Source organism: Scomber japonicus, chromosome 7 (genome assembly GCF_027409825.1).
Source record: "Scomber japonicus isolate fScoJap1 chromosome 7, fScoJap1.pri, whole genome shotgun sequence".
NCBI lineage: Eukaryota > Metazoa > Chordata > Actinopteri > Scombriformes > Scombridae > Scomber > Scomber japonicus.
This window is the reverse complement of record NC_070584.1, coordinates 29,163,727-29,190,040: the sequence shown is the minus strand read 5'-3', so window position 1 is coordinate 29,190,040 and position 26,314 is coordinate 29,163,727. Positions and strand designations below refer to the sequence as shown.

The following is a 26,314-nucleotide window of genomic DNA, read 5'->3' as shown; positions in this document are numbered from 1 at the left end:
CTTGGTGTGGCATTCTTTTGGCCCCTGTGTTCCCAAAAAAATTCAATCAATGCTTTAAGTATACATAGCTAAAATATGTCTACACGTCAAGGTTAAAACCGGTCTACAATTGTCGACAGTTAAAATTATTCTAAGTCATCTTAAGTTACGTAATGATGTTTCGACAGCATGAGAATAGAAGGATATTGTCTCAGACAGCCTGTCAGCTAATCAGTATGAGCTGCTTCCTTCAGGCTTCACAATCAATTGGTCATTGAACAGCAGTTGGCTACCAGCTGATCAGTAACATCCAGTTATATTCATACAAGTGTACAAGACGACCATTAAAACCTGCCATTTTTCATCATCACCTTGCTAAAGCCCTGCTGTTAATGCAGTAGCTACCGTACATCCCACCACCACAACCCCCAACCTTCTGCTATGGTGTGAAATGAAGGCTTTTAGTATTGTTGACTTTAATAAGATGGTGTATGTGTTTGTTGAGAGGGATAAGTTCTCCTAGCAGCATCTCATTGCTGCTCAGATTCTGTGAGAGCAGAGCCTTCAAATCTAAGCGTATAAGCCTTTGCTATAAATGGTCAATTCCTTGACAAAAGTGTCTCAGGCTGAACTACATTTCCATGCGAAGCGGGTCGTATAACTTCACTCTGAAATATGGTTATTTAAAAGTAACAATAAACAAATTGATTCTACCAAAGTTTTTTTATAGATTAAGTCGATATGAAAAGAATGTAAGACGATGCATTTGGCATTTAGCAGCATCCGCTTTGCTATTTTTAATACCCTATAAAGATAAAGGTAAGAGCAGATTGCATCATGTCTGTACCAACCTGTCATATCTTGATATGCCACTATGACATGATTAATGCTTCATTGACCCACACCTTGTCTGAGTCATTTATTAACTGTGAACACTCCACATAGTGTTGCAAAGTGACAATGAAGGAACTGTACATCCGATCTGGTCACATGGAAGGGAAAACGGCTCCTGGCAATATAGGAAAGGCATTTTTACGACTAACTACATCCAATAGTTGATGGATGTTTTAGTGTTTCATTTTGTTGAAGCAGAACTTAAACAGTAAGTTTTAAATAATAAGTAAAAAAGATACACATCACAGAGCATCTGCAGTTTAGCAAAATGCACTCAGATATTTAAAAAACAAAACAGAAAGAAAGAAAAACACAAGAAAGAAGAGAAAAATTCCATTACTCCCAAATATAAATTTATTTTAGGAAGAAGGTCATTTAATCTGCCATGTACGTCACATTTTGACCTTACTCTTAAAAATGGAAGCTCACGGGATACTCAGGGAGGGAATGTTTATGCAATGACAGCCTATCATTGCCTCAGGCCGTCCGAGTCATACCAGGGCCCAGTCACTGTTTACACAGCCAGAGCCAATCCAATGAAAGAGCTCTCATTCCAGTCCCGCCTACTGCCTGTCACAATCCAGACCTTAGCTGGGCAGAAACTATAAAGTTGCCTGGCAAGTGAAGAGGGAGAAGGAGAGGAGATTAAACCATGAGAGAAACTTGTTCAGAAAGCATGGCATTCACCGACTGTATGAAACCCACTGACCTGGCTGCAGAGAAAAAGGGGATAAAGTAAGTTAATGTGCTGTTTAATGAGGATGTGCTTGGTTATGTGATGACCCTGTTAAATATATTACTCAGCATTACACTGCCATTAAGCCCTGATGAGTTAACATTGATTTATTTTCTGTTTTCTTTTTTCTTTTTTTTTTACAGAAGGAAAAACTGGAGAAATAGGATAGGATTCCTCCTGAAAATAAACTCTTCCCAGTCAATATTGCATCTAATGAAAAACAGATCCTACAGGTAAGACACTGCAATTTGTTTAACTTCATGATTAAGAGATTATGATTGTGTGTAGCATCCTGCATGCTAGTTACAGTTGATTATGTAAGTTAAATTAAGTTACATTTAATTTAGGTTTATATGTCATTTAAATTATGTTATTGTATTCTTAGTCATTGCATATCCACTTTAATAAATATAGTGCAGTTTTTAACATATATTCTTGCAAGCATGTTATGCATATTTTATTTTATGAATGAACTCAAACCAAATATTGAATTGATTCCACCCTGCTATGATAGCATGGACATGCTGTATAATAGAGTAAATCCTTTTATGCACTACTTATACACCAATTATGCAATTCATTTTATGGAATAATGAGCTATTATTAGTATTATTAGACATTTGTAAGAATTATTTCACTTCTAAGTATGCAATTACAAAAAAAAAGTTCATTTTGAGTCAATATTGTTACTTTAAACTAAAAATAGTACTTGTCTCTATTATCTCTTTAACAATCTTTGATGTCTGCCCTCAGGCCAACTGCTGATGACGTGAACCAATGGGCGCAGTCACTTGACAAACTACTTACTCATAAATGTAAGTATCATTCACCGCACTATTGGTGCATGATTACATAAAACTGTCTCAAAGGTCACACGGTTACTGTGTGCTGAATGACGGCCATTTATTGGCCTCAATAAAATAAAGGCTGTAACGGCTATGCACATGCTTTACCTTACTTTAATGAGCAAACACTGAGTGGATGTGTCTCAGAACTCAAGTTGCTGGCCTTGTATTTAACACTTTTTTTTTTTTTCCTCTTTCCCTCCCTCACACACAGATGGCAAAGCTGCATTTTGTATCTTCCTGAAGTCTGAGTTCTGTGAAGAGAACATTGAGTTTTGGACAGCGTGTGAGGACTTCAGTAAACTCACGTCGCACAAAGAGCTGGTGTCCAAGGCCAACAGCATTTACGAGGAGTTCATTAAAAGTGAAGCTCCCAAAGAGGTAACAGCTAACAGATGCCATAAACACATTAGCTGTAAATCAAAATAAACGATTCCTTCGAAGTGATAGTTAATCGGGATTTATGGTGTTCAACTCTACGTTCAAATACACAAGATGTTCTTCATTAAAATTGATGTTTCTCTTTGGTCACAGATCAACCTGGATTTTCACACAAGAAACGCTATCGTCCAGAGCCTAAACGAGCCCAGTGCAACCAGTTTTCTGGCAGCTCAGAGGAAAGTCTACAGTCTGATGGAGAACAACTCCTACCCCAGGTTTATCCACTCTGACCTCTACAAAGAACTGTGTGCAGCTGCCAAGAGGAGAGGGCAAGCACATTAAGTCCTAGTCAAACTAGACACTCACACTCCCAAAGTCATTTGTTTACTGGTGTGACTGTGTGAATAGACTGTGGATGATGTTTATTCCAGGCACTGCCTCGGGATAATAGACCCAAATGCAAATCCTGAGCATAAACATTAACAGCGAGTGCGGAAAATGCAAAACTGAAGCCATTTTTAGTCTGTCCTGCTGACAGCTTTCAAAAATGAAGTTGGGATGATTAGGCCCAGTGTTATATGATGCTGCAGGTGCTATGAAGCCACAGATGGGATTAAAGTCATTTTCTTCCCTGGGCTATTACCTGCACTTTGTTTACCACATTAGATGTTTGTATTTTGAGCAATGACACAGTTAGAGAAAATGCTGTTGTTGTGCCTTTGCATTCAAAGCAGAGAAGACTGTGGATGTCCGTCCAAACACCTCATGCTCTTTCACTAGCCTCACACTGAACCGACTGTGCTGTTGGAATGTATTTTGACGATTTTGTACAGCTGTCACATACACAGGGTTTTATTTATGTTGCTTTGCTGGATTTGTTGCTGAAGTGTTTACACAAAGTGCAATTTAAGTTAATATAATATATTTTTCACTGAAGACTGTACTGTGACAACATGATGTAATATAAATACTGTGATATTTTACATCACGTGTTGAATGTGAATTTATGTTTGAGGCAGCTGGATTGCTCCAAAAAATAAAACGATTCTTCAATGCTGAAATGTTTGTGTTCATGTGTATTTTGTGAGCCAGTGCAACTATGTCGGACTTCTTTGAGCATGGGAGTTCATTGCTTACCATTGGGGAAACTATACAATCTACCCAAAAGACAATTAGTGGCAGATTGAGTATGATTTTCCAAAAGAAACAAAAACAAACAAAAAAAAAAGACTCTCTCTGTCTGTATCTGCAGAGACCCTGTCCTCTGTATTTCCTTCATTTAGCTACTGATTTTGTCAATTAGCAGTAAACTATATTTTGTCACATCGACTAATTGACTGACCACATATCTAAATGTCTTCTCAAGTAAATACTGAGCAGACCAGTTACTTACAGAGAACATAACATCTTCATTTCCAAATCTATATTTATATTCTGAGGATCTACTAGAATAACTTTGCATGATTTACAGTTTTAAAAAAAATCCTTATTTATCTTTTATTCTCGTCCTTTATGCAGACTCTCAGTTCAGCCCCCCTCCTGCGTTAATCTCCTTCAGTTCTGTCTGTTCTCTCTCTTATTTTTTTACTCAAAATATAAACTTTGGCTACAGGACGGGCAGCCATTATTGAGTATAGCTGAATAATCTCACCTCAGTTTGATGGGAAAGTAACGTAACTTTGCAAATTGAGCGTTTTTCTCTTAAGGCCGCATTTTTACATATGTTCACCACATGTTTCGAAACTATGACCATGGCACTAAATGGTAGAAAGTCACAAATGCATGACATGTCACCATTACATTTGCATCAAGTGACCTTTTGGCTTCTGGTTGGAACCTGTAAACACAACACTGGCATATTATCACCTTTTAAGTTGATAGTATTCGCTTATTTACACCAGATACGTAGAAATGTAGCATTCATTAAGAGTCTATTTTTTGCGTTAAATCCACCACTGTGTTGAGTAGCTATTTGCTCATTTTGTCTGCTGTTTATAACTTCATGTGTACAGTCAGCATTTAGAGGGCTTTTATAGAAAGTTGCTGCCTGCTGCTGCCTACAGTCGATTCTGATGCTGAGAGTGAACAACACAGTAAAAAGCTGTCTGGAAAAACCAAAACAGTTAAAATATGTTGAAATGTTCATCAATACTAAAGACCCCTTGTCACATACCGGTATGATTATGGTAGTTTATAGTATCTTTAAATATAGAATAAAATCCCTAATTCCTTGTTAAAGACAACATTGAGCAATCCTCATTTCACTTACTGCTACAACTCAGTGAAGCAATACTTTGCTATTCACTGAATGTATTTTCCATCCCATAATATTACGGTAATATAAATGTCATGTACTTTGGTTTGAGTGTTCAGTTTAACAAAAAGCACATCCACATACTGTACACTACAAGCACACTAAACATACTTTAAGAGATAATGTACTGGATGTTCAGCGCACAGCAAAAACAACATTCTTCATCTTTTTTGGGACATTTCATTCCTCTGACTGCAGCATGATGGGACTTCATCATTATCATCACAGCTGAGTTCCCACACTGTAACAATGGACCCTTTGTTTAAAGTTGTAAGTGCAGGAGAGAAAACACCTCGACTGTCAGCATGGCAGTATGGTGCGTGCTCCTCGGCCTGCTGTGTGTCTGCTCTCCCATACAGAGGCTGTTTCTAGCCGTGAACTCATTGTAGAGGCTGACAGTGGCCAGACGCCCGGACGTTGCTCCTGACAGGCTCCTGACAGCTCGGGCTCTCTCATCAGACCTGTGGCCTGCTGTCCTGGTGTAATGAGACCATCTTTTTTTACTCCAGCAGCTCTACAGAACTGTATGTTCTTCTGGCAGCAAAGTCACACAAGTAGATCTGAACAATGAAAAGAGAGAGGATGTGTGCATAGCTGTTAACAAAAGGTTACTTTTCTCTGTATCTTCTGGTTTTGTATATTTTTTGTTTTATAAACCCTATTATGATTTTAACTTTTACAACATTCTTTGCACAAAGTCTATTTCGTGCATATTTTCTATTAATCGTCTAATCTTTCTAAAGAATCTTTAAGTTTCTCTTCTGTAAATGTCTTTTTCCCACCGATGGCATATCTGACAGTCAGAGTATGGATTTCTCTTTAACCCTCCTGTTGTCCTTGAGTGGAAAGAAAGGAAGAAGGAAGGAAAGGAGGGAGGAAGGGAGGAAGGGAGGAAGAAGGAAGGGTGGAAGGGAGGAAGGAAGAAGGAAGGAAGGAAGGACAGGAGGAAAGGAAAGAAGGAAGGATGGGGGAAAGAAGGGAGGAAGGAAGGTAGGAGGGAGGGAGGGAGAAAGGAAAAGAGGAAGGGAGGAAGGAAGGAAAGAAGGACAGAGGAAAGAAGGAAGGGAGGAAGGAAAGGAGGGAGGAAGTAAGGGAGGAAAGGAAAGAAGGAAGGATGGAGGAAAGAAGGGAGGAAGAAAAGTAGGAGGGAGGGAGGGAGAAAGGGAAAGAGGAAGGGAAGAAGGAAGGAAAGAAGGACAGAGGAGAGAAGGGAGGGAGGAAGGAAAGGAAGGAAGGAAGGAAGGAGAGAAGGGAGGAAGAACGAAGGAAAGGAGGGAGGGAGGAAGAAGGGAGGAAGAAAGAAGGAAGGAAGGAAGGAAGGAAGGAAGGAAGGAAGGAAGGAAGGAAGGAAGGTACAATCAAAACACGAAGGTTAAAATGTTGTCTCCCAAGGTTTCTTCCATTTTTATCCATGCTGGTTGAGAAAGGAAAAGAGGAAGGAAGGAAGGAAGGAAAGAAGGACAGAGGAGAGAAGGGAGGAAGGAAGGAAGGAAGGAAGGAAGGAAGGAAGGAAGGAAGGAAGGAAGGAAGGAAGGAAGGAAGGAAGGAAGGAAGGAAGGAAGGAAGGAAGAATCAAAACAGACGGGTTCAATTTGACCTGGGAGGACGACACAAAGGTTAAAATGTTGTCTCCGAAGGTTTCTTCCATTTTTATACATGCTGGTTGCACGAGTCCTACGATCAGCTGATCCACCACTTTGGTCCAGATTGAAATATTCCAACAGCTTTTGGATAGATTATTCTGCCATTCAAGCTCAGACATTCATATCCACGCTAGTATGGCTGTAGACTGTTTTAGTTTTGTTTGGATTATAAACTACTTATGGTCGGATTTTGTCTGAGCTATTTTAACCTTCTTTTAAATTCTGTAAAGTTTCCCACCTGAGGCACATCTGGCAGTCAAAGGAGGGGGATTTCTCTTTGAATTGCCTTTCCTATTGGTTTATTTATCTTATATTTCAATTATGAAAACCTATTAATTGTCCTTATCAACAAAGAAAATGACAAACGGCTCCAACTTCTCAATTTTGCAGCTCACTTGAATACCTTTGGGTTTAGGACTGTTGGTAAGACAAATAAACTATTTGACATCACTTTGGCCTCTTTTTCTGACTTACAGAATAAACAATCAACAATGAAAACAAAATAAGTAAATGCTACTTTTGGTATTTTTGAGGACTTTTTTTTCTTGCCTGGGTCCAAAAATGTTAGTTATGGACGTCTAAAGCCTTTTGATACACTCTATGTGATAATGAGCTGTACAAATAAACTTCCCTTGACCCTCTAAGTAAGTCTATGCAGCACACATTCCGTTACGCAGCAGCATTTGGCTATTTTTAACACTAAATAATTATTGTAGCATCTGCCTACAATACCATAAGGTATGGTATGTTATTTTGACCTCAGCCAAACAAAAAGGATACAATAGAGACTGCATTGTCAACATAATTACTGTGTCTGAAGACAAAACATATAGTCAGGCAGTGAATGTATGACATGAACACCGTCACTGTGAATACTTTTTGTTTGCACATCCGCATGGCTTGACATCAGATAAGGTAATAAAACAGACAAAATGTTCTCTCTCTCCAGGGGCTGGTAGTAAAACCCGAAGGTTTTCTTTTCTTGTCATCATGAAGGATCTCAGCAACAGACTAGTGGGATCCGATCCAAGGAGTGCTTAAGGTGTGTATGTAAACACCAGAGCCAAAAATAGTAAAGGGTCACGTTCTACACTGGTTGGCAGACAGCAGATACGTCAGACTACGCAGGCCTCTAGACGCACGACTTGTGAATGCTAAGTTTATCTTTTTTGTGTAGTACAAAGCTTAAGATTTACAGGAGAAGTCACTGAGGCCATTACAGACTCCCATGTCCAAAACAGCAAAACACTGCCATGGGAAGCTTTCCAAAAACCACACAATCCTCTAAACTTGAACTAGTCCATTCTTGCTGATGCACTTATAAGGACGTGGCAGCTTGCATGTGTCTGCTCATCAGGTTGAATGGTGTAAAAACAAAAGATCTAAATATTAGACTGTTGATTATCTTCCAAATGGATTATGTAACTTTGATCATTTATCACAGAAAGAGAAAGTTAAGATGGATTTGTTTCTAACTTTCTATAAATACTTGTTATTCCTCTCTTTCACCAGCAGGTGGCAGCAAAGACCCACTACTACATATGAGTGAACAGCACTTAGTCATTTTAAAATAACAATCTTATTATTGAAGTATATTCATGCTGTGGGAAGCAGGTTGTAGGATGATTGAGGACATATGTCCATGGAAGCACTGATTCACAAACATCTAGACATTTTATTATGAAAATAAGACAGAACATAATTTGAGCACATCTTTCCTTCAATCATGCATTAGAGCTGATGGACACACATGGAGAGTATTTTTTTGCTGGACAGTCTCTGCTACACCTGCAGTGCAGTTCTTTAAGTTTTGGATGGTTTCGCAGGTACCACAGTGAGGGAGTGCCGCAGAACATCCGTGGTCATTAATATGAGTATGACAGATGAACGGTATCTGTGTGAGGCTCACTGATGAAAGAGTGCCTTTGGGCTTCTGGATGTGTGTGTGTGTGGTTTTGTGTGCATGTGTGTGTGTAATTAGAAGCTTCTCTCTGAAGTGTGTGTTGCTGTTCACTTGGCCTCCTGGGCTTTTTTGGCGCTCTGTTTCTCCTTCGCCTGGTGAGAGAGAAACCCACAGGGTATTTCATTAGTGCACTGTGTTTACAGAGGAATCAAGAAAAGAATACAGTTATTTCTATTAATAAGATTACTACATTTGGGAACATGCTCTATATTTTAATTTGAATTACTGTACTTCATCAAAACGCACCTAAGACATAAAAAAAGTCATATTTATGATCAAGGAATGACATGCTTCTGAGATGTTAATCCTGCCCTCTAGTGGACAGAATTAACACTAATGTTTTGGTTTTCTAAGCATTACTGCAGTGTTGGCATTTCATTAAAGAAATTCTCTGCTATTTCAAGTATGATAATTATTTATTTTTCTTACACCTGTCAGTATTTGCCCTTGAACGCCCCTAAAACATACACATGGGTACTTTTACTGTAAAGACTGTTTGGGGAATAACAATGTTTTCCCTTTAACACAAGCACTGAAAGAAAATTGTGTTCTGGAAAGCCATAGAAAAAAAGAAAAAGAAAAATATATTACCTTTTCCACCAGAGGTATTAACTGCTGGTACTCTGCCAGTGTCTTCAGTAGCTCCATGATGAAAGGAAGGTAGTTGTGCTTTCGTCGAATGTTTTCAATCTGGAAACAACACACACGAATCCATTAAGTGACGAGAAAATAGGAACGGATGAAAACGGATGTGCTTATACTGATTTATAACAATATAACACATCAAACTAAACATGCGCTTATGCTCATTTAACGGTATTTTAGTCACAGTAGGAGAAAACGTATGTACTATAGATGAATAAGACATTTTCCTGCATTTGAGCGTCGAGCAGAAACCCACCTTATATCTTTTAAGTTTCTGATTTTCCTCTTCAATAAGGAGTTGGTACTTGGCAATCTCTGACTGAATGGAGCTAAGAAATGTGCTGCTTTGATCTGTGTCCATTGGTTCGTCCTGGAAACAGAAGAGGGAGAAAGAAAACCCAGATTTATATGTATTATGGGATGATTCGAGCCACTCATAGAATTCCAATAGGAATTTAATTACCGGATTTCTGACACCTATAGGAGGGCTTACTCAGCTTCAAGGACTAATGCACAGATATGGGAAAACTCAAGTAAATGTATGCAATTGGTATTAATAGTAAGTACGTGAGAAGGTCAGTACAGACCTTTAGAGATCATATATAACTGTCAACCACATTATTTTTGCTGAGACATGTAATATTTTGGCATAAAGTGATTTCACACTTTTAAAGTTCCTTCCCTCCTTCAGTTATGCATTCATTAATTGATTGTGCTGACCTTCAAGCTATCACCTCACAGCACAGATGTGTAGACGTGTGCTCTGTCGGCCGTGATCAATAGACTCTGACATCACAGTGAGGTGTGGTTGGTAACTAATATGATGTATCGCGTGTTGGGGAAACACCCAAAAGTGATGCTGGGTGTGGTGTCAGGTGCAACAGAACTAAGAATAAACTTTTAACCACAATAAAAGGGCAGTGGAACAATTATTTTTAGGTTGAGGTTAAGTTTTTGTTTGCTGATAACAAATAGGCTACAAAGAATCTACTATTCAGTGTAACAAAACTGTAGAGCCGTAATGATTAGTCAGTGGGGCTGATTAGTTGGTTGTTATTATCAGACAGATAATTAAATAAAGAACTATTTTGATAATTGATTTAGTCATTTTTAAGCATAACTACCAAACAAGGAGGCTGGTTTCTACCTTTCAAATGTGATGATTTCATGTTTTGTTTGTTGTTGTACAAGATTATTAAACTTATTATCTCTCAGTTCTGGGCGAAACACATTTGAAGACTAGAACAGATATTTTTCACTGTTTTCTGACATTCTATAAATAGATGAGAAAATAATGAATGTATTCATGGATAATTAAAATAGTCATCAGTTGCAGCTATAAACCAATGCTGAAAATACATTCTACTATATTGCTGTACATTTATGCAAATAATTGATCCTCCTTATGCTACTTATGCTAATTCTATGACTATTCTTGTCCTGAATGTACGCCGCCCATTTCAGCAACGTTCCAACCGCTCCGTACTCAGAGGATAACGATGCTGTATGAGGCAGGTGTGTCTGAGTGATCTGAGTGACTCCACCTATCTGGGACAATCAATTACCAGCCTTCATCAAAGCCATACTGTTAGTACCTGACATTACATGTAACGTTTGATGGATGGAAAAACTACTGAATGGATGAAGTCCAAGACAAAATAAAGTCCCACATTTGATGTTAACAGCATGGCTATTATCTTTTGAGAAGTGAAAAGTTAAGAGCTTCACATATAGACCTCAAAGAGAGAAATCCAAAGTCTGCCACTCACCTCAGTAAGCTGCATTTGCAGCTCTGAGATTTTCCTCTCGTATATCATCTTTCTGTCTGACACGATGGCCATTAGGTTGAATCGGATCTCTCCTTCACTGTACCTGAGGAGGGAAAACATGTAATTTTCAGTAGGTACAAAATGATAAATTGTCACGAGATCAAAATAGTGTTGAGACGGTAGAAAAACAAGATACACAGAAAAAAACCTTTGTAATTTGAAGATTTGGAACTATCAAAAACATCAATGAATGAAAAGAGATGGATGAATGAGCTCCTCTGCTAATTCATTTGAACTCAACACTCCTTTATATACTTTTTTATTTTTGTTTAAATCCAACCTGTACATGCATAAAATGGTCACTACTGAATATTAGCTGAATATTATTAGGCCAATGTTTTAAATGACACCTCTAAAATGACATAATTAAAGTTCTACATTAACTGTGATGGACCTAAAATGAGTGTACTCATATTCACTTTTGTATTCTTTTCTCGATCACTGGGCGAACTGCGCTGATCCAGTCATCCTGGGTGCATGCACCTGGTAAAAAAAACAAACAAACAGGAATAAATAAAACTGTAGGTCTCCAAATATATATAAATTAATATCAAAAGCACATTGTACATCATTATAACACAGACAGTTTTTGGGGAGATGAGCCATGGCCAACAAGACTAAATTCAGCTGTCCAGATCAAGGTCTCCCACTGTGAAGATTTCCAACATTAAACTGTCAAATCTGCTCCTGAAACCTGAAAAATTCATAAAAGAAAAATAACAAATTGAATTTTTTCTTTTACCCAAGTCAATTGGTCCCTCTCGAAGTCCATCCAGCTCGTATAGTCTGCCGTTGACAGGAACATAGCTCACAAAGTGAAAGGCGTCCTCGTCCTTTGCTGACGACTTTGCATCAAATTCAAACATTTGCTGTCTGTAAACATAAAGAAAAAAAATTAAATAAAAGATAATTATAATGCATCACACCAATGATTTACAGTTCACAAACCCAAACCCTCATCAACAAATGAAGTGATTAACATGAGAAAATCAGATGTTTCATTAGCTGTTAAGTGCTGTCTTTTAATTAATACCAATATGCGATTACCACAACAAGACATAGCCTCGCATAGCTCGTCTCACAAAAAGCAGACTAGCGCATTAGAAACCAATGGACCGAGCACTTTCAACCTAGTTAGAATGGAGGAGCTAAAAATAACAGGAAGCCAAAATCAAACAGAAAATGATATGAGCAGGAGCTTACCTGGCAAAGCTGTTGTGAACTTGTCGGATCACTTCAGAGTTGCTAAGAGCCAAACCTTTCATCTGAGGAGAGAGAGAGAGAGAGAGATGCTGGATTATTATGCTGACTGTATATAACCCCCTTTCCTTAAAAACATGCAGTGGTGTTATGATGGGTTGTACTGAACTAATTACACATTCCCAGTTTCTAACAAGCTATGCATCCAATTAGTGTTTCAATTTCAGTAACATTAAGGTTACTAATTAAAATAAATGACTCAATGTTGCTTCTGAATGATCCCTATAAATATACACACTGCTATTACGTAACAAACTGAAGGCCCCTGCATATTCTTCATAATTAGTAACTGGTGTCTCTAAACTGGCTTAGATGAACATAAATATGGAACAAATTAACTTGTCAATGGAGAAACTATCTCACTACTTTATCAAAACACAAGAAGAGTTTAACTTTATAAATGTTATGGAGAGTCTGGGTCTTCTGGATGTTGGTGGGACTCACAACAAAGTCATCATAGCTGAGTTAAGAAGGTAAAGCTCTCAGTCACTATTATATTAATTTACATCTATTTGATTTGTGTTGAGTCATTTTTTTTAAGAAGTGTGTGATGTCCAAATTCTCTGATTCCAGCTCCTGAGATGAGAATATTATCTGATCTTTTCTAAGACAGCAAACTGAGTGTCTTCCGGTTTTAATAATAATAATAATAATAATAATAATGCATTTTATTTAAAAGGCACCTTTCAAAGCACTCAAGGTCACAAAAATAAATAAATAAATAAATGCAGGCAGGAGCTTAAAACTGAATCTCAACAGTTTTTGGAGACTTGCTCACGATCACATTGGTACCGCAGGAACGGTATGACGGAACATTTTAGTGGTTTTGAAACCATGGTAACCGGCCCATGCCTAATAACTGCTAGTTGCAGCCCTAGTGAGAAGTGCACTAACTCCCAGAAATCAGAAACACACACACACACACACACATATATATATATATATATATATATATATATATATATATATATATATATATATATATATATATATATATATATATATATATAAAAACTTATGATTTAGATAAACAATTAAAACTAATGTAATACATAAGTTAATTCACATCACACAAAACTCAATATCAAACCAGAATCACAATTATTTGGGTCAATTTAAAAAGTTACCGTCAACTTACAGCGGCGTCAAAACTCTGTGAAAACTCTCTGAACTCTGTCAGCGTGTCTCCGAGCAACATGTCAGAATGGGTGCAGTTGAGCAGGACGCTGACTATCGCCTGGGTGGCACAAGCGTTGTTAATGACCTGCAAAAACACAACAACAGATAAAAGTACACAAAAAATGAATGTGACAAAAGAGAAAAGAATGCCCTTACTGATGCATGATATGAATTTGAAAGCAGGCACGCTGCTGTTCATCCATCATAAAAAGTGATTGATCAGATCTTAAAAGTTGCAACAGATAGCAATTTTATGAATGACAAAGTTTCTGGAAATCTGTGTGACGGCACATAAATCAAATGTGGAGCTGCTGTGTTAAAGACTTTAAAGTGTGTCTTAAAACAACAGTCAGGGGCCCATATGAGTATTGATAGAGGATTTCCTCACTGAAATTATTCATTCATCATTCATCAAGCTCTTTCAATGTATGTGATGGGGACCAAAATCCACAGTGTAGTGCTGGGCGGTATGACCAAAAATGTATATCGCGGTATTTTTCAAAATAAAAGCGGGTTCACGGTATATGACGGTATTTTTTTTTTCATGCATAATCAGCTGTTCACAACATCTTCTGCTGGTTGAGAGAGGAACTACTACTCTACTGAAGTAGATTGACTTAGGATGGACTATTTTACTGTCATGATGAGTGAATATTAGTAATATCAGAGCTGCCAACACTCCCGTTTTTCCCGGGTTTCCTCTCGTGTTTTAGACTCATCTCCCTCGGCCCTCCCGTTTTGTCTTTTCTCCCGGGAATCTCCCGTAATTTACAGCCCCAACTTTGTTTGTTAATAAGAAGAAGAAGAAGAAGAAGAAGAAGAAGAAGAAGAAGAAGAGCACAATAACAAAGGTTTTATTTTGAAAGCTTAGACAGGAAGCCGTCACAGCTCTGTTTGTTTGACAGAAGCTGAAACACACGGTGAAATGTTTTAAATTAAAGTGCAGAGTTTCCAGCCTGCGTCAGACGATGCTGAGTTTACTGACTAATTATTAAAAACCAGGATGTGATGTGTGAACTATCGTCATGGTAACCCGCTCGGCCAGCAAACATCTGCTGTTTGTTGAGCGGCAGGAAGCGCACACAGTTATTTTGTACAAAATAAATGCATTTTAAAAAGTTTATCTGAAGCTTATATGAGGCTTCAACAGTGTGAGTTAGTCATATCAAGTGGATATCTGACACATTTACATTCATTTTAGCATCAAATTCTCTCTTAGTGTTTCCCTGTTGAGCTGTGGTGGAAGTATTAGGGCTGGGCTGATATGCTTTTGTGCCGATTCGATTCTCTAACGATTTTTGGGTCCCGATTCTGATTAAACAAGTATTGTGATTTTATATTTCAATTATTGTGATTTTCTTTCCTTAAATAAGAACAGGTTGAACCAAACACTTGATAATACATCATAAGTCATATTTACAAAAAACACACAATACACACATCACATCAGTTTGTGAGATTTATTTTTAAAACTGTGCCCTCACAAAAAACATTCTCATCTGCCAACATCTTACAATAAACTAAACTGCTACATTTAGCTGCTCTTTAGAAAAAAATAAATAAATAAAAAAAAATTAAATAACAGAAAGAATCGCGATTAATATAAAAATCTATTTTTTGGCCCAGACCTAAGGTATAGTAACAAAAAAGAGGGACTCTGGCACTAAAGACTGAAACATTGAAAAATTGATTTGATATTTGACTCATGTGGACAGCTAAAGCTTCATATTAGCTTCAGATGAACTTTTAATAAATTGTTTCCACTGAAGGAAGACTGCGATTTCCCCCCCTATCACTTACAGTGTAAATGCATGATAAAGGGATCTTCTATTGGTCAGTATAAACAGAAGGAAAGATCATGGCAAGACAAAAGGTGTAGATGCAAATCACTGCTGTCCACGCCATGAATTACTGCACATCATTTGGATACATGTAGTGAGAGATGCACCGATATGAAAATTCTTGATACTATTAACAGATTGTTTATATAAACATCAGCAGATAGCAGCATTGTTAGTGAGCAGTATGTTTCACGCTAACGTACCACTACTGCTGTATTTATATTGTTTCTGTTGTTTTACGCCTGCACAATAAATCTAACTTTAAGCCAATCTGACTTTTCAAAATAAGATTTTCAGCTAATTTGAGAAGATGACTCACCAGACTAAAACAGATTCATTTGGGACTATGGTGAAATAACTGTTCTCATTAAAGGAAGGCTGATGCTTAATGTATGATGACCTACTAACAATACAGGCTGGATATGAGCAAGGCTGTTGAAACTATAGTAATCACATCCCTCCTTATATTATTGTACTTCATTTATAAAGAGGGGCATTTCCTTTCCTTTAAATCGTCCGAAAAAGGGCAAAATTAACAATATAGACTACAGTGCACACACACACACACACACACACACAGACAATATTTTCCCAAGGCTGGCAGGTCTGCGTTAACTTAAGCTGACTCAACTCACTGTTTCAACTTTACACACACCATCCCCCGCTCCGTTTAACTTTGCAAAAGGAGTCAAAAGAACCAGCCAGCCGGAGTGAGGAGGGGGAACAGGACGGATAAAAATCGATATTGTGTTGCTGTCGATGTGCAGTCTCTAGAAATGACATCACACGTTTGTCAATAATGATCATCCCTGCTCGATATTTGGGTGAAGGCAGGGAAATGAATCTGGAGCTATGATTGACTCTTCTTCTTCTTTTTATTTTTGGTAGACTATACGCTGCTGCCTCTCACTGTTAAACGTATGCATGTGCAGCTTTTGCGTAGTTTTGAGCGATAAATCATACCAACATACTTTGATATCAAGGTCTGCATGACTGTTGTTTAAAGAGAGACTTTTAAAAAATCGTTACCCTGTCCTTTAATTCATACGTCCATATAAGGAAAGATCTCCTCTGTTCTGTTTAGGAAAAAATAAGCCTCTCAATCACAGCAAAGAGAAGCATCCTCTCAGTTTGTTGTGGGCTGTGTGCTTATTAGGCTCAATCAATTAAGGGGCACAGCAAGTCATTATCCAATTTGGCTTAACAACTCTGGACAATAGATGATAATGTCCTGCAATTACACTGCGGTTTCTATTTAGTTTAGTTACCATCAGATCAATCCTCAGCTGGCAAAATATATGACATATAATATAATATATCATTTAATATATATGCATTATCTTTCACATGGAATTATACTCAGACTCAGGATGGTGAGCTGACTCTTTATATGTACATATTGTGTTTATATATAAGATTATCCGCCATTATATTGATATCGGAATTTTTTTTTAACTCCCTAATATCGGTCTTGGCTCCCAAAAATCCAGTATCAGTCGGGCCCTATAGCACAGTGGTTTGAGGTCCCAGTTTGTTTTTTGTAAACCAGATATTATCTCTGGCTACAAGATGTGAAGTCGTGGAAGTTGACTGAACGGCATTTGGATTTTGCTGAAATGTGGAAATGTAAAGTTCCCTGCATAAATAAATAAATTGAGAGGCACTTTGTGGAATATTAGTATTTATCTGATGTAACTGAATCAAGAAAACAATCAAGTCTAAATGAATCAATTCAAACCCTGGTTATTTGTACACTATCTGCAAAACAATCACATTTTGCTATTACTAGAATGCTCAGCGTCTACTTTTTTAATACCAAACTTAACCGTACCTGTTTTGCGAAGAAGATGTGATCAAGTCTTGAATCCTGGACGATTGATCCTGCTGGTTCTTCACCTGGCTGCCACTTGAACAAGAAAATCAACCCATGGACTGGTCTGGAACAGAAAAGATGAATATTAGAGGATTTGTCTTTTTTAGAGGGAGCATGCAAGATAATGAGACTGAATGTATGAACATACTTCAAGTTGTCAAAGTTCTCTGGCTCCATACTCCATATCTCTTCAACCTGGGATCCTTTGCATCCTGTTAATGACAAGTAATAGTAGCATAAGCATTCATTCAGAGCATTCATTTAGTCTTTTTAGAGCCAAAGCATAACACAGAGGGAATTTCATGCAACCGCTAATATATACAATATACAATATACAATATACAATATAACACTGGTAAGGGAATTTTCCATAACTATGTTTCATTCATTAGGTAAAAACTAGGCCTTGAGGGCATTGTAAGGCTGCACCAAATCTTAACTGTCAGTAGTAGATAGTAGGTCTGCTCCTTTTGGGGGAAAAGAGGAGGCACCCTGATAGTGTTGCTATGGCAGCCGAGGTCAGATGCGTTTTGCCATCTCTCTTTTAACGGAGAGGTAACTGTAGTGAGAGGTTGGATATTGTGGAGCTTGAAGAATGGAGGACAAAGGGTGTAGAGACATTGTTCTCATTTGTAGATCAATAAACTAATTTCTATACGCTGTAGATGTGTTGGATCTGCTCATATTTGATTTAGGCATGGTTCACCTATAGCACTATCTGTGTAGCTTACTATTCTTTCATTCTTCTTGATAAAATCTCAATAAACCTTTTCAGCACTAAAACATTTTTGACTCCTGTGCACTTTCTCCACTGTGACGTACCTAATGCATATTTAATATCTACAAGGCAAGGCAAGGCAGCTTTATTTATATGGTGCATTTCATACCCTGAGGCAACTCAATGTGATTTACATAAAAAAACATACAATTAAAAAAAAGAACCCAATTATAATACAAATAAAACAAAGTACAGACAAATAGAAAGAGAGAAAGAAAATAATAAGCTTGACTACAACAGTACTTATATACAATATAACCAAATGAGACTGTTGAAGCATCATATAAGCCTTGGATAAACTTGTGTTTAATGCAGTTTTACATAAAATAATCCAATTGAAGGGGATCTTTTCACAACCAGTACGAACAGGTTGAATGATTACAGCGAGGGAAACTCATTTTAATATTCATGTGTGTGCCTGATTATTGTTTTAAGACACACTTGATATATTGTGAACCAGGGGCGATTCTAGGATCAGACCTTTAGGGGGGGGGCTCAGCTGCTGATGAGAATTTGACATACAAAGCCATGCAAGTGTTAAAACCCCCTGCTAAATTACCCATTTGACTGGATAACGCAAATTACAAACAAGAAATATGAATACATAGTAGAGTGGTCTACTATAGTGTATTATAATAATAATCATAATGGTTCAGAATAAATAATCACAGACCATAATCTTATGGTCCTACAGAAAAGACCATAAGACTCTGAGGGAAAGATTATATATTAATGACAGAACTATCCAAAGTACATTAAAGCTGTTAAAATAAAAACCATTTGAACCTGTAGTATAAATGTTTGTCCCATATCTAACAACATAACAATTTATTTATTTTTATGGTTGCTGAAATCAAATTTAGGAGGTGTTTGAGCATTCCTAAAAAGGGTCTAACATATCCATCAAAGCTAGAAGCACCTGTGTGTGTGTGTGTGTGTGTGTGTGTGTGTGTGTGTGTGTGTGTGTGTGTGTGTGTGTAGTTGTAAATGCAGCCATCCACTGATGATGAGAGAGGTTTTGCACTTCAGCCACCACAGTGGACCCTACCACTCAACCTGCAGTAATGTTTTTTTGGTTGTAGATCAGTTGATTTATGTTATGATAATGTAATAGTATATAATTTGGCGAAAGAAGAAAAAAATTCAAGTTCAAATATTCGTTTCATGCCTAAAAAGAAATGGGGAAAAAAATAGGAGGAAAAATCCCGACTGAAGTTATCATAATTTATGCATGAAAGGGTTAAAGACACGTTTCATATATATTGTGAACCTGTCCTTTAAAGCATCGGTGTGTGTAGTAGTAAATGCATCCACTGATGATGAGAGAGGGTTTGTTTTGAACGCTGAGTAATGCTAGCCAGTTAGCATCCCTGTTTATATTAGCCAGCACCACACACACACTTACTTAAAAACCTTTAGCAGTGTATATATATATTGTTTGGATAGCTGCTGCTGCGACTGCATTATATTGTGGATCATGCTGGTGTCATCCTCGCAGCAGTTTCCCATTATGCACAAAACACAACAGCTAATTTAAAAGATACAGTTAGCGTGAGAGCTAGCTGTCGGAGGGGAAGCCACGTTATACATTGATTGGATGGAGAGGTACGGGGTGTTAAAGGCTATGAATCACTCACCAAACCCTTTAATCAGCTCCGTGAAGACCCCAGGGTCACTCTCCATCAGACACCACTCTCCTGCGCTTCCAGACATCTTTCGTATAATGTGTATTTAACCTCGCTATCTTGCACATATACGCCGATGCTAACCCCTTAGCCTGTAGCTTAGCAGCTAGTTCCAGTGAAGCGCTGCACTGACGTCACGTTGGCCGAGCTGGGTGCGCTCGTTTTACTTCACGGCGTACACCGTGACAAGGATAATTATAATCATATTTATTTTCAAAACAGTAGCAGCAACATTTAGTTTTCAAGTAAACACATATACATGTATTTCACTTTATGCAATAAGAATATCACGTGGTATATTACCAATATATATATATATATATATATCAATATTACTCTTGTAAATAATGTCACAATTATCTTTACTATTATTGTTCTTATTGTTTTTGTACTTGTTTTTCTTTATTCTTAATTATTGCTGCTCTTTTATTCTATTTCACTGTCCACTTGCTGCTGTAACAATGCAAATTTCCCCATTGTGGGGCTAATTAAGGAATATCTTCTCTTAACTAGTGCCCGCCTTCCTACGACGGAAGGGGTACCTAAATGAAGCACTCTTTGACAGAGACGGACAAACATGAGAGGCAAGTAGTAGAGGTTCATTCATTTTTATTTATAATCATAAATTTACATTCGAGGTATTAAGAAAACGTTTAAGAGTGGCCATGGAGTATATGTAAACACCATAAATATTCATATTGGCTTTTTATTTAGTGAACCAACCAGTTCCCTAATAAAGAAACAAGCACAGCTAAAACTGAAATTGACACCAGTAAAGAAAAAAAACGAAAAAACAAACAAACTGGCTCTATTTTCTCATGTCCCATGCAAATGACTAACGTTTTTCAATGATATGTCTAAATACTGAGCACAATGTAAGGTGCTAATCATACAAAACATGGTTTCACTTATTACAAGATATGGAGAATTATCTCGAATTAACTCCATTCAACAAAGATATGTATAGAATAAAAATGGCAATATTTCAGGATCCAATGACAACTGGAGCGAGTGACTGTCTGCTGTTTGATAAAGCTCGATGCTTTGACTGACCATGCTTTTTTTGACACTGATAATGTTCAATACAGCAAACAGCCACAAAAAAAGTATGAAAAGTAGTTCCACTATTCACAAGTGTTGTTTAAAAGATGGCAACTTTAATAATAATAATAATAATGATACTGTACATCCCTGGATGGAATTCTATGCAGTCTAATATAAAGTGTCCGATGCACTTTGATAAATAGATGGAAAAGTCATCCTCAAGCAGTGTACAACAAGATCAAACAAACTTTTAACAAACGGAGGATTTAAAAACACTAAAAGAACGGTTAGTCATTTAGCAGCTTCAAACTGTCCACTGCCCGAGCCTTCGGAGCCGGTGGCAGCGCAGCAGGGGGCGCACTGTTCAATCAGGGGCAGCAACTTGCCCTGCTGATGGAGCTGCTTGGTATCAGAACCGCCTCCGATGCAGTTTCCATTGATGAAGACTCTCGGTACCTGAGGGCACAAAGCATGTCACAAAACGGCATATGAGTAGTTATTAAAAAAGGTGCAATGAGGTGTCGTACTTTAGTTTTATGAGGAATCCGACATCCTCAAACATCACACTAAGGCCTCGTTGTAAATATTTTAAATAGCTGAAAATAGATTCTTAGTTCTACTCCTATTTTTGGTTTTTGTGTTACTGTCTCCATTTCACCTCATTCCACAAAGAGGATATACCAGTAGTTTTTGAACATAACCATGTTTTATTATGCAGTTGTGTGTTTTTTTAAATTGCTACTAGTAATTTTGTCATTTGCTCCTGCATTTATCCTCAAATTGTTTTAACCCTTGTTTACTTTGTCTATTTTTTTATTTAATGAAAAGTAGCATAAACAATTATTTATCTATCTCTTCATTTGACTTACTTAACACATCACCGTAAAAGCACTATTGTGAATAGAGCTATTCTTTTGCTGTAAATCATGAATCAGAGTGTTAAATTATTATCTTAAGCCATTCTAGTAGCATGACATTCAGGATCACAATGTTTGGTTGGTCCAGGCTAAAATATCCCAACATGACAACAGGACATTTACCATCTCACACCGTATACAATTCAAAATCCTCCTGCTCACCCACAAATCACTTAGCAACCTGGCCCTCACCTACCTCACAGACCTGCTCCACCACTACACCCCCTCCCAAGCCCTCTGATCCTCAGAGGGAAATCTCCTCGCCATACCCCCTCGGACCAAGCGCCAAACTTGGGGGGAGAGAGCCTCTAGAAGTCACTCTCCAAACACATCAGAGACTGTACAGACCCCCATACCTTCAAATCACTCCTAAAAACACACCTTTTTAAACTGGCTTTTAACCTGTAACTTTTGTCCTCTTTCCATTTTATGTCTTTTTAACCTCCTAAATAGTTTACTCCACTTTGTTCTATATTTTTTGTGTCCTCTGTAAAGTATCTTTGAGCACTTGTAAAAGCGCGTTATAAATAAAATGTATTATTATTATTATTATTATTATGATCCCCAGAGGACTTTATAACTGAAGCCCTGATTTTTCCTGTAATGCCACCACGAGGTTGACATTTATGGTTCATAGTGAATAATCTTAATAACTATTACATGGATTGCCATGAAATTTAAAGCCAATATATAACAAGATACATTCAACACACTTTGGTAATCCTGACCTTTACGTGTGCAGATACATAATGATCATATTGAATAAAGTCTGTTTTTAACCCTCAATTCAAACTAATGACATATTACAACTTTAAAACCCTGTTGAGGTTCCCCGTTATACATTGTTATTTACAGGTGACCTTTATCCAAAGTAATGTCATATAAAATTACTCCTATATTTTCAAACCAGAACATTGCACCTTACTATGTAAATCCCAGGAACATTGCACATGTCAATAACCTCAGGAACTTCTGCATATTGCACATTTATTTACACAGAGGTTATGTACTGTAGTATTTTATTTGATCACTTTCACCCTTACGCTGCCACTTTTTTCCATTGTACAGGTGTGTCAATTTGAATTTCTCCCAAGGGAGCTCAATAAAGATACATCTTATCTTAAGAGTGGTGTTTTTAAATGATCATTCCTCTCAATGGCCTATTTCCATTTTTATACATTTGCTCCCATTAAAGACTATAGCCTAGTCTTTAATGACTATAGCAGGATTAAGACCTACCATCTTGACTCAAATCCAACTATTTCAAGCCAAGATAAAGATGTAATTCTGTGCTGCAGCTCTAACAAAAGTACAAGTCAATCTAAATTCAACCTAAATGCAGGGCTGCCAGCACAAACAAGCTGTCAAATATGCATGTTTTTCTTCCTTTTTTTTGATGGATGCTGAAATAACAGGCTTTGAAGTTCCTTAAAATTCCAATCCCAAAATACAACAAGGCTATTACCGTTCTGGCACCGGTCATCTGAGCTAAGGCCTCTTGCAGTCTCCTCCCGTCATTGTGCTCGTCCAGTTCAATCACTTTGTAGGTCGCACCAATTTCGTTGAACACATTTTTGGCCATTTTGCAATAAGGACAGGTCGTCTTGGAAAATATCACTACACAGTTTTGTGACACCATATCCTGGAAGGTCAGACAGAAATAAAGATTTAATTAAATATCAGTAGAACACAGAAATAGAGTCCCACATACCGAACTTCAATTGAATTGCTGGACGAAAGGCAGAGGGAACCTTAACTCTGCATTTTTACTGCATGCTGTCATCATGGTCAGTTTAAAGTCACTGTGAGTAAACAGTGGCAGCCAAAGTTTAAAAGAAATGTGCCTATATTCTTACCACAGAATCAAAGAAATGTAGAAATTATTAATATTCACAACTGGCATCTAGTTCGTTCTTATAATCTACAGAATAAAAACATCAGTGAGATCTAGGAATAAACAGCATATTCAGAGGTTGAGAAGCTAATGTGTCGTAGTTATAGGATACCTTACAACAGCAGTGTCAAACTCATTTTCATTAAAGGGCTACATACAGCCCAATTTGATCTGATGTGGGCCAGATCATTAACAAGAAAGAAGGAAGGAAGGAAGGAAGGAAGGAAAAGAAGACAGGAAGGAAAGATGGAAGAAAGGGAAGGAAGACAGAGGGGAGGAAGGAAGGAAGGAAGGAAGGAAGGAAGGAAGGAAGGAAGGAAAGAAAGAAAGTGGGCCAGATTGGACCCCTTGGCGGGCCGGTTCTGGCCCACGGGCCGCATGTTTGACACCCCTGCCTTACAACATATGAAGTAGGCCCTGAATGATAATGGATTTTGGGAGCCGATATAGATATTAAGGAGTAAAAAAAAATCAGATAAATACATATGTACATGAACATGCATTTTTTTGTAATGTAATGGAGGCAATGATATCTTAAACCCCTTAAACTTTACTGTAAAAAATGACATCAGTGCACTGGAATGGTAAACTTCACTGAGAATCTAATAATTAAAACCAACTATGAATAAAAAAACAACAACAAAAACATCTGTATGTACATATTAACTTATGTAAATATAAGTATATAACTTGAGTAAAGCAAAAGGATCAAATATACAGAGAATGCTGCACAAACTGAAGATATATCCCTATATATATCGGACGATATTGATATATCTGTGATAGGGTGATATCTCTAATATGAAGCAGTTAAATCTCCTGAAAAATGTAGGCTACACTTGTCAAAACAGGAGGTAACATAATGGGACAGAGTGGCAGAAGGTGGTAAGGAGTACAATCAAGAAGCAAACACATGGTCATGGATGATCAGAAATAGCAGGAAATAAATACTTAAAGATTTGCTTTTAGAAGTAACAGAAACAATGCTAAGGAAAGTAAGTAAAGTTAATGATGGGTTGTACAGAGAAGCACAGTTTGCTACTGACTGAGCCAAACAGTTTAACACTAACTGTAGGTAACGTATCTCTGAGCATCTACTTACTTGAACATACTGTGAACAGGTGGTGCTGGTTAGACCCCCTGCAGTGGAGGATGTAAAATTCCCCATTCTGAAAAAAAGGACACAATATATTATTGAAGCAGTCAATAGTTAAAGCATTTCTGCTGAAGTAGCCTTACTGACACACACACTACAAGGATTAACACTAGAAAACCAAGTCCAGATCTATGCAATAACCTTAAATAGGTGAGGAAACCATGTGGAGAGACGAAATTAAGGCTGATCATTAACACCAATATCATTTTTAACTGGAGTTTAGCTGCTAGTCTGAAAATGCACATGTCCATTGTTGATTTTGAGTCCTGGGTATTGATCTCTGCACAAATAGCGACGTTTTACTCCTTTGCAAACGCAGTAAGGTTTTAGATGCGAGGTAATCCAGGATTACTGTAGAAATGCCCCTCACTGGCACTTGTAATTAGCTCTGATTTGATGTGAAGAAAGCAACACACCAAACACCATTGAAAATCTGACTATAATATCCCTGTAGCACGCTACTGTGGAAGCAATACGTATAAAATGGGTTAATTATGAGCGTTTAATGACACGTGGGCACATTATAATACATTCGGCATACATTTAATACACCTCATCATTACTTACTTCAATTAAACAATGACAATAACACGCATGATAATGAAAAAAGGTTGACTTTCTTTTAAATAAAACGTTGGGAGTTTATTAGAAAATCCCTTTATATAGGTGAAGTTAAAAAAACATGTTTGTCAATGCAAAAGGCTCGTTTGAATAGCTTAAACTATGAATAATGTTGAGTATATGAAACAACCATATGCAGCATGGTAAATTAAGGCATGCTGCAATCCTGTTCAATGTCTCTGTACCCTTACTCACGCTGACAGTATGCTTTTCACATGCACAAACATTAACTTGATAATGGCCTGCAGCTGTAGCGTTAGTTTGTAGCCGGTTGTTGTAACTTAAGTGAAGCTATAGCGGGAATGACCTTCTGCAGCCGGTCCAAGCCGCTCTAGAGAGACATCCTGCTCGAGCAAACATCGAGAAAAAACAACAAACGGCCCAAAAATAATCAAGTAGCAGGCCTTGGTGAAACATGCGGTTAGTGTACGGACAGTTGTGTAAGCTACACAGCAGCCCTGCCTGCTTTTTGCCCCTTTGGACCACTGTTTTTCTGACTGTGCCTACCTTACGTGAACACCGGATGTAGTTACTGACGCAGCGCCGTCTGAGCGTCACGCCCCCAAAACGTCAACAACACAAAAGGGGGAGTGTCAAATATTTAATAAATAATAATACTACTAATGATACTACTAATAGTAGTAGTACTAGTACTATTATTATAATTAATAGTACATATATATATAATTTTTTTAAATTATTATTATTATTTATATATGTTAAAAAAAGTTATTATTATGACGATGATTATCTCAAAATAATGATTCAGTATCTCAAAATAATGACTTAGTATATCAAAATAATGATTTAATATCTGAAAATATTGACTTAGTATCT

The 26,314-nt window shown here is 37.4% G+C and overlaps 3 protein-coding genes across 3 annotated transcripts; 1 reads left to right on the top strand and 2 right to left on the bottom strand.

The window, feature by feature from the left end:
* Nucleotides 1-1,509: 1,509 nt before the first annotated feature.
* On the top strand, nucleotides 1,510-3,882 carry rgs2 (regulator of G protein signaling 2). The gene is given in 6 exon segments (XM_053321954.1): nucleotides 1,510-1,608; nucleotides 1,753-1,842; nucleotides 2,363-2,424; nucleotides 2,669-2,835; nucleotides 2,989-3,153; nucleotides 3,155-3,882. Coding segments are annotated over 6 exon segments (597 nt in total). The 5' UTR covers nucleotides 1,510-1,525; the 3' UTR covers nucleotides 3,185-3,882.
* Nucleotides 3,883-8,453: 4,571 nt separating this feature from the next.
* uchl5 (ubiquitin carboxyl-terminal hydrolase L5) lies at nucleotides 8,454-19,960 on the bottom strand. Its single transcript, XM_053321953.1, has 11 exons — nucleotides 19,798-19,960; nucleotides 17,531-17,594; nucleotides 17,341-17,446; nucleotides 13,628-13,753; nucleotides 12,433-12,494; nucleotides 11,972-12,102; nucleotides 11,649-11,712; nucleotides 11,170-11,272; nucleotides 9,657-9,770; nucleotides 9,347-9,445; nucleotides 8,454-8,847 (listed from the first exon to the last, which is right to left on the bottom strand). The coding sequence occupies exons 1-11, from the start codon at nucleotides 19,871-19,873 to the stop codon at nucleotides 8,803-8,805; spliced, it is 990 nt and encodes a 329-aa protein (XP_053177928.1). The 5' UTR covers nucleotides 19,874-19,960; the 3' UTR covers nucleotides 8,454-8,802.
* Nucleotides 19,961-20,437: 477 nt separating this feature from the next.
* On the bottom strand, nucleotides 20,438-25,954 carry glrx2 (glutaredoxin 2). Its single transcript, XM_053321955.1, has 4 exons — nucleotides 25,785-25,954; nucleotides 24,803-24,869; nucleotides 23,272-23,448; nucleotides 20,438-21,345 (listed from the first exon to the last, which is right to left on the bottom strand). The coding sequence occupies exons 1-4, from the start codon at nucleotides 25,892-25,894 to the stop codon at nucleotides 21,181-21,183; spliced, it is 519 nt and encodes a 172-aa protein (XP_053177930.1). The 5' UTR covers nucleotides 25,895-25,954; the 3' UTR covers nucleotides 20,438-21,180.
* Nucleotides 25,955-26,314: the final 360 nt, after the last annotated feature.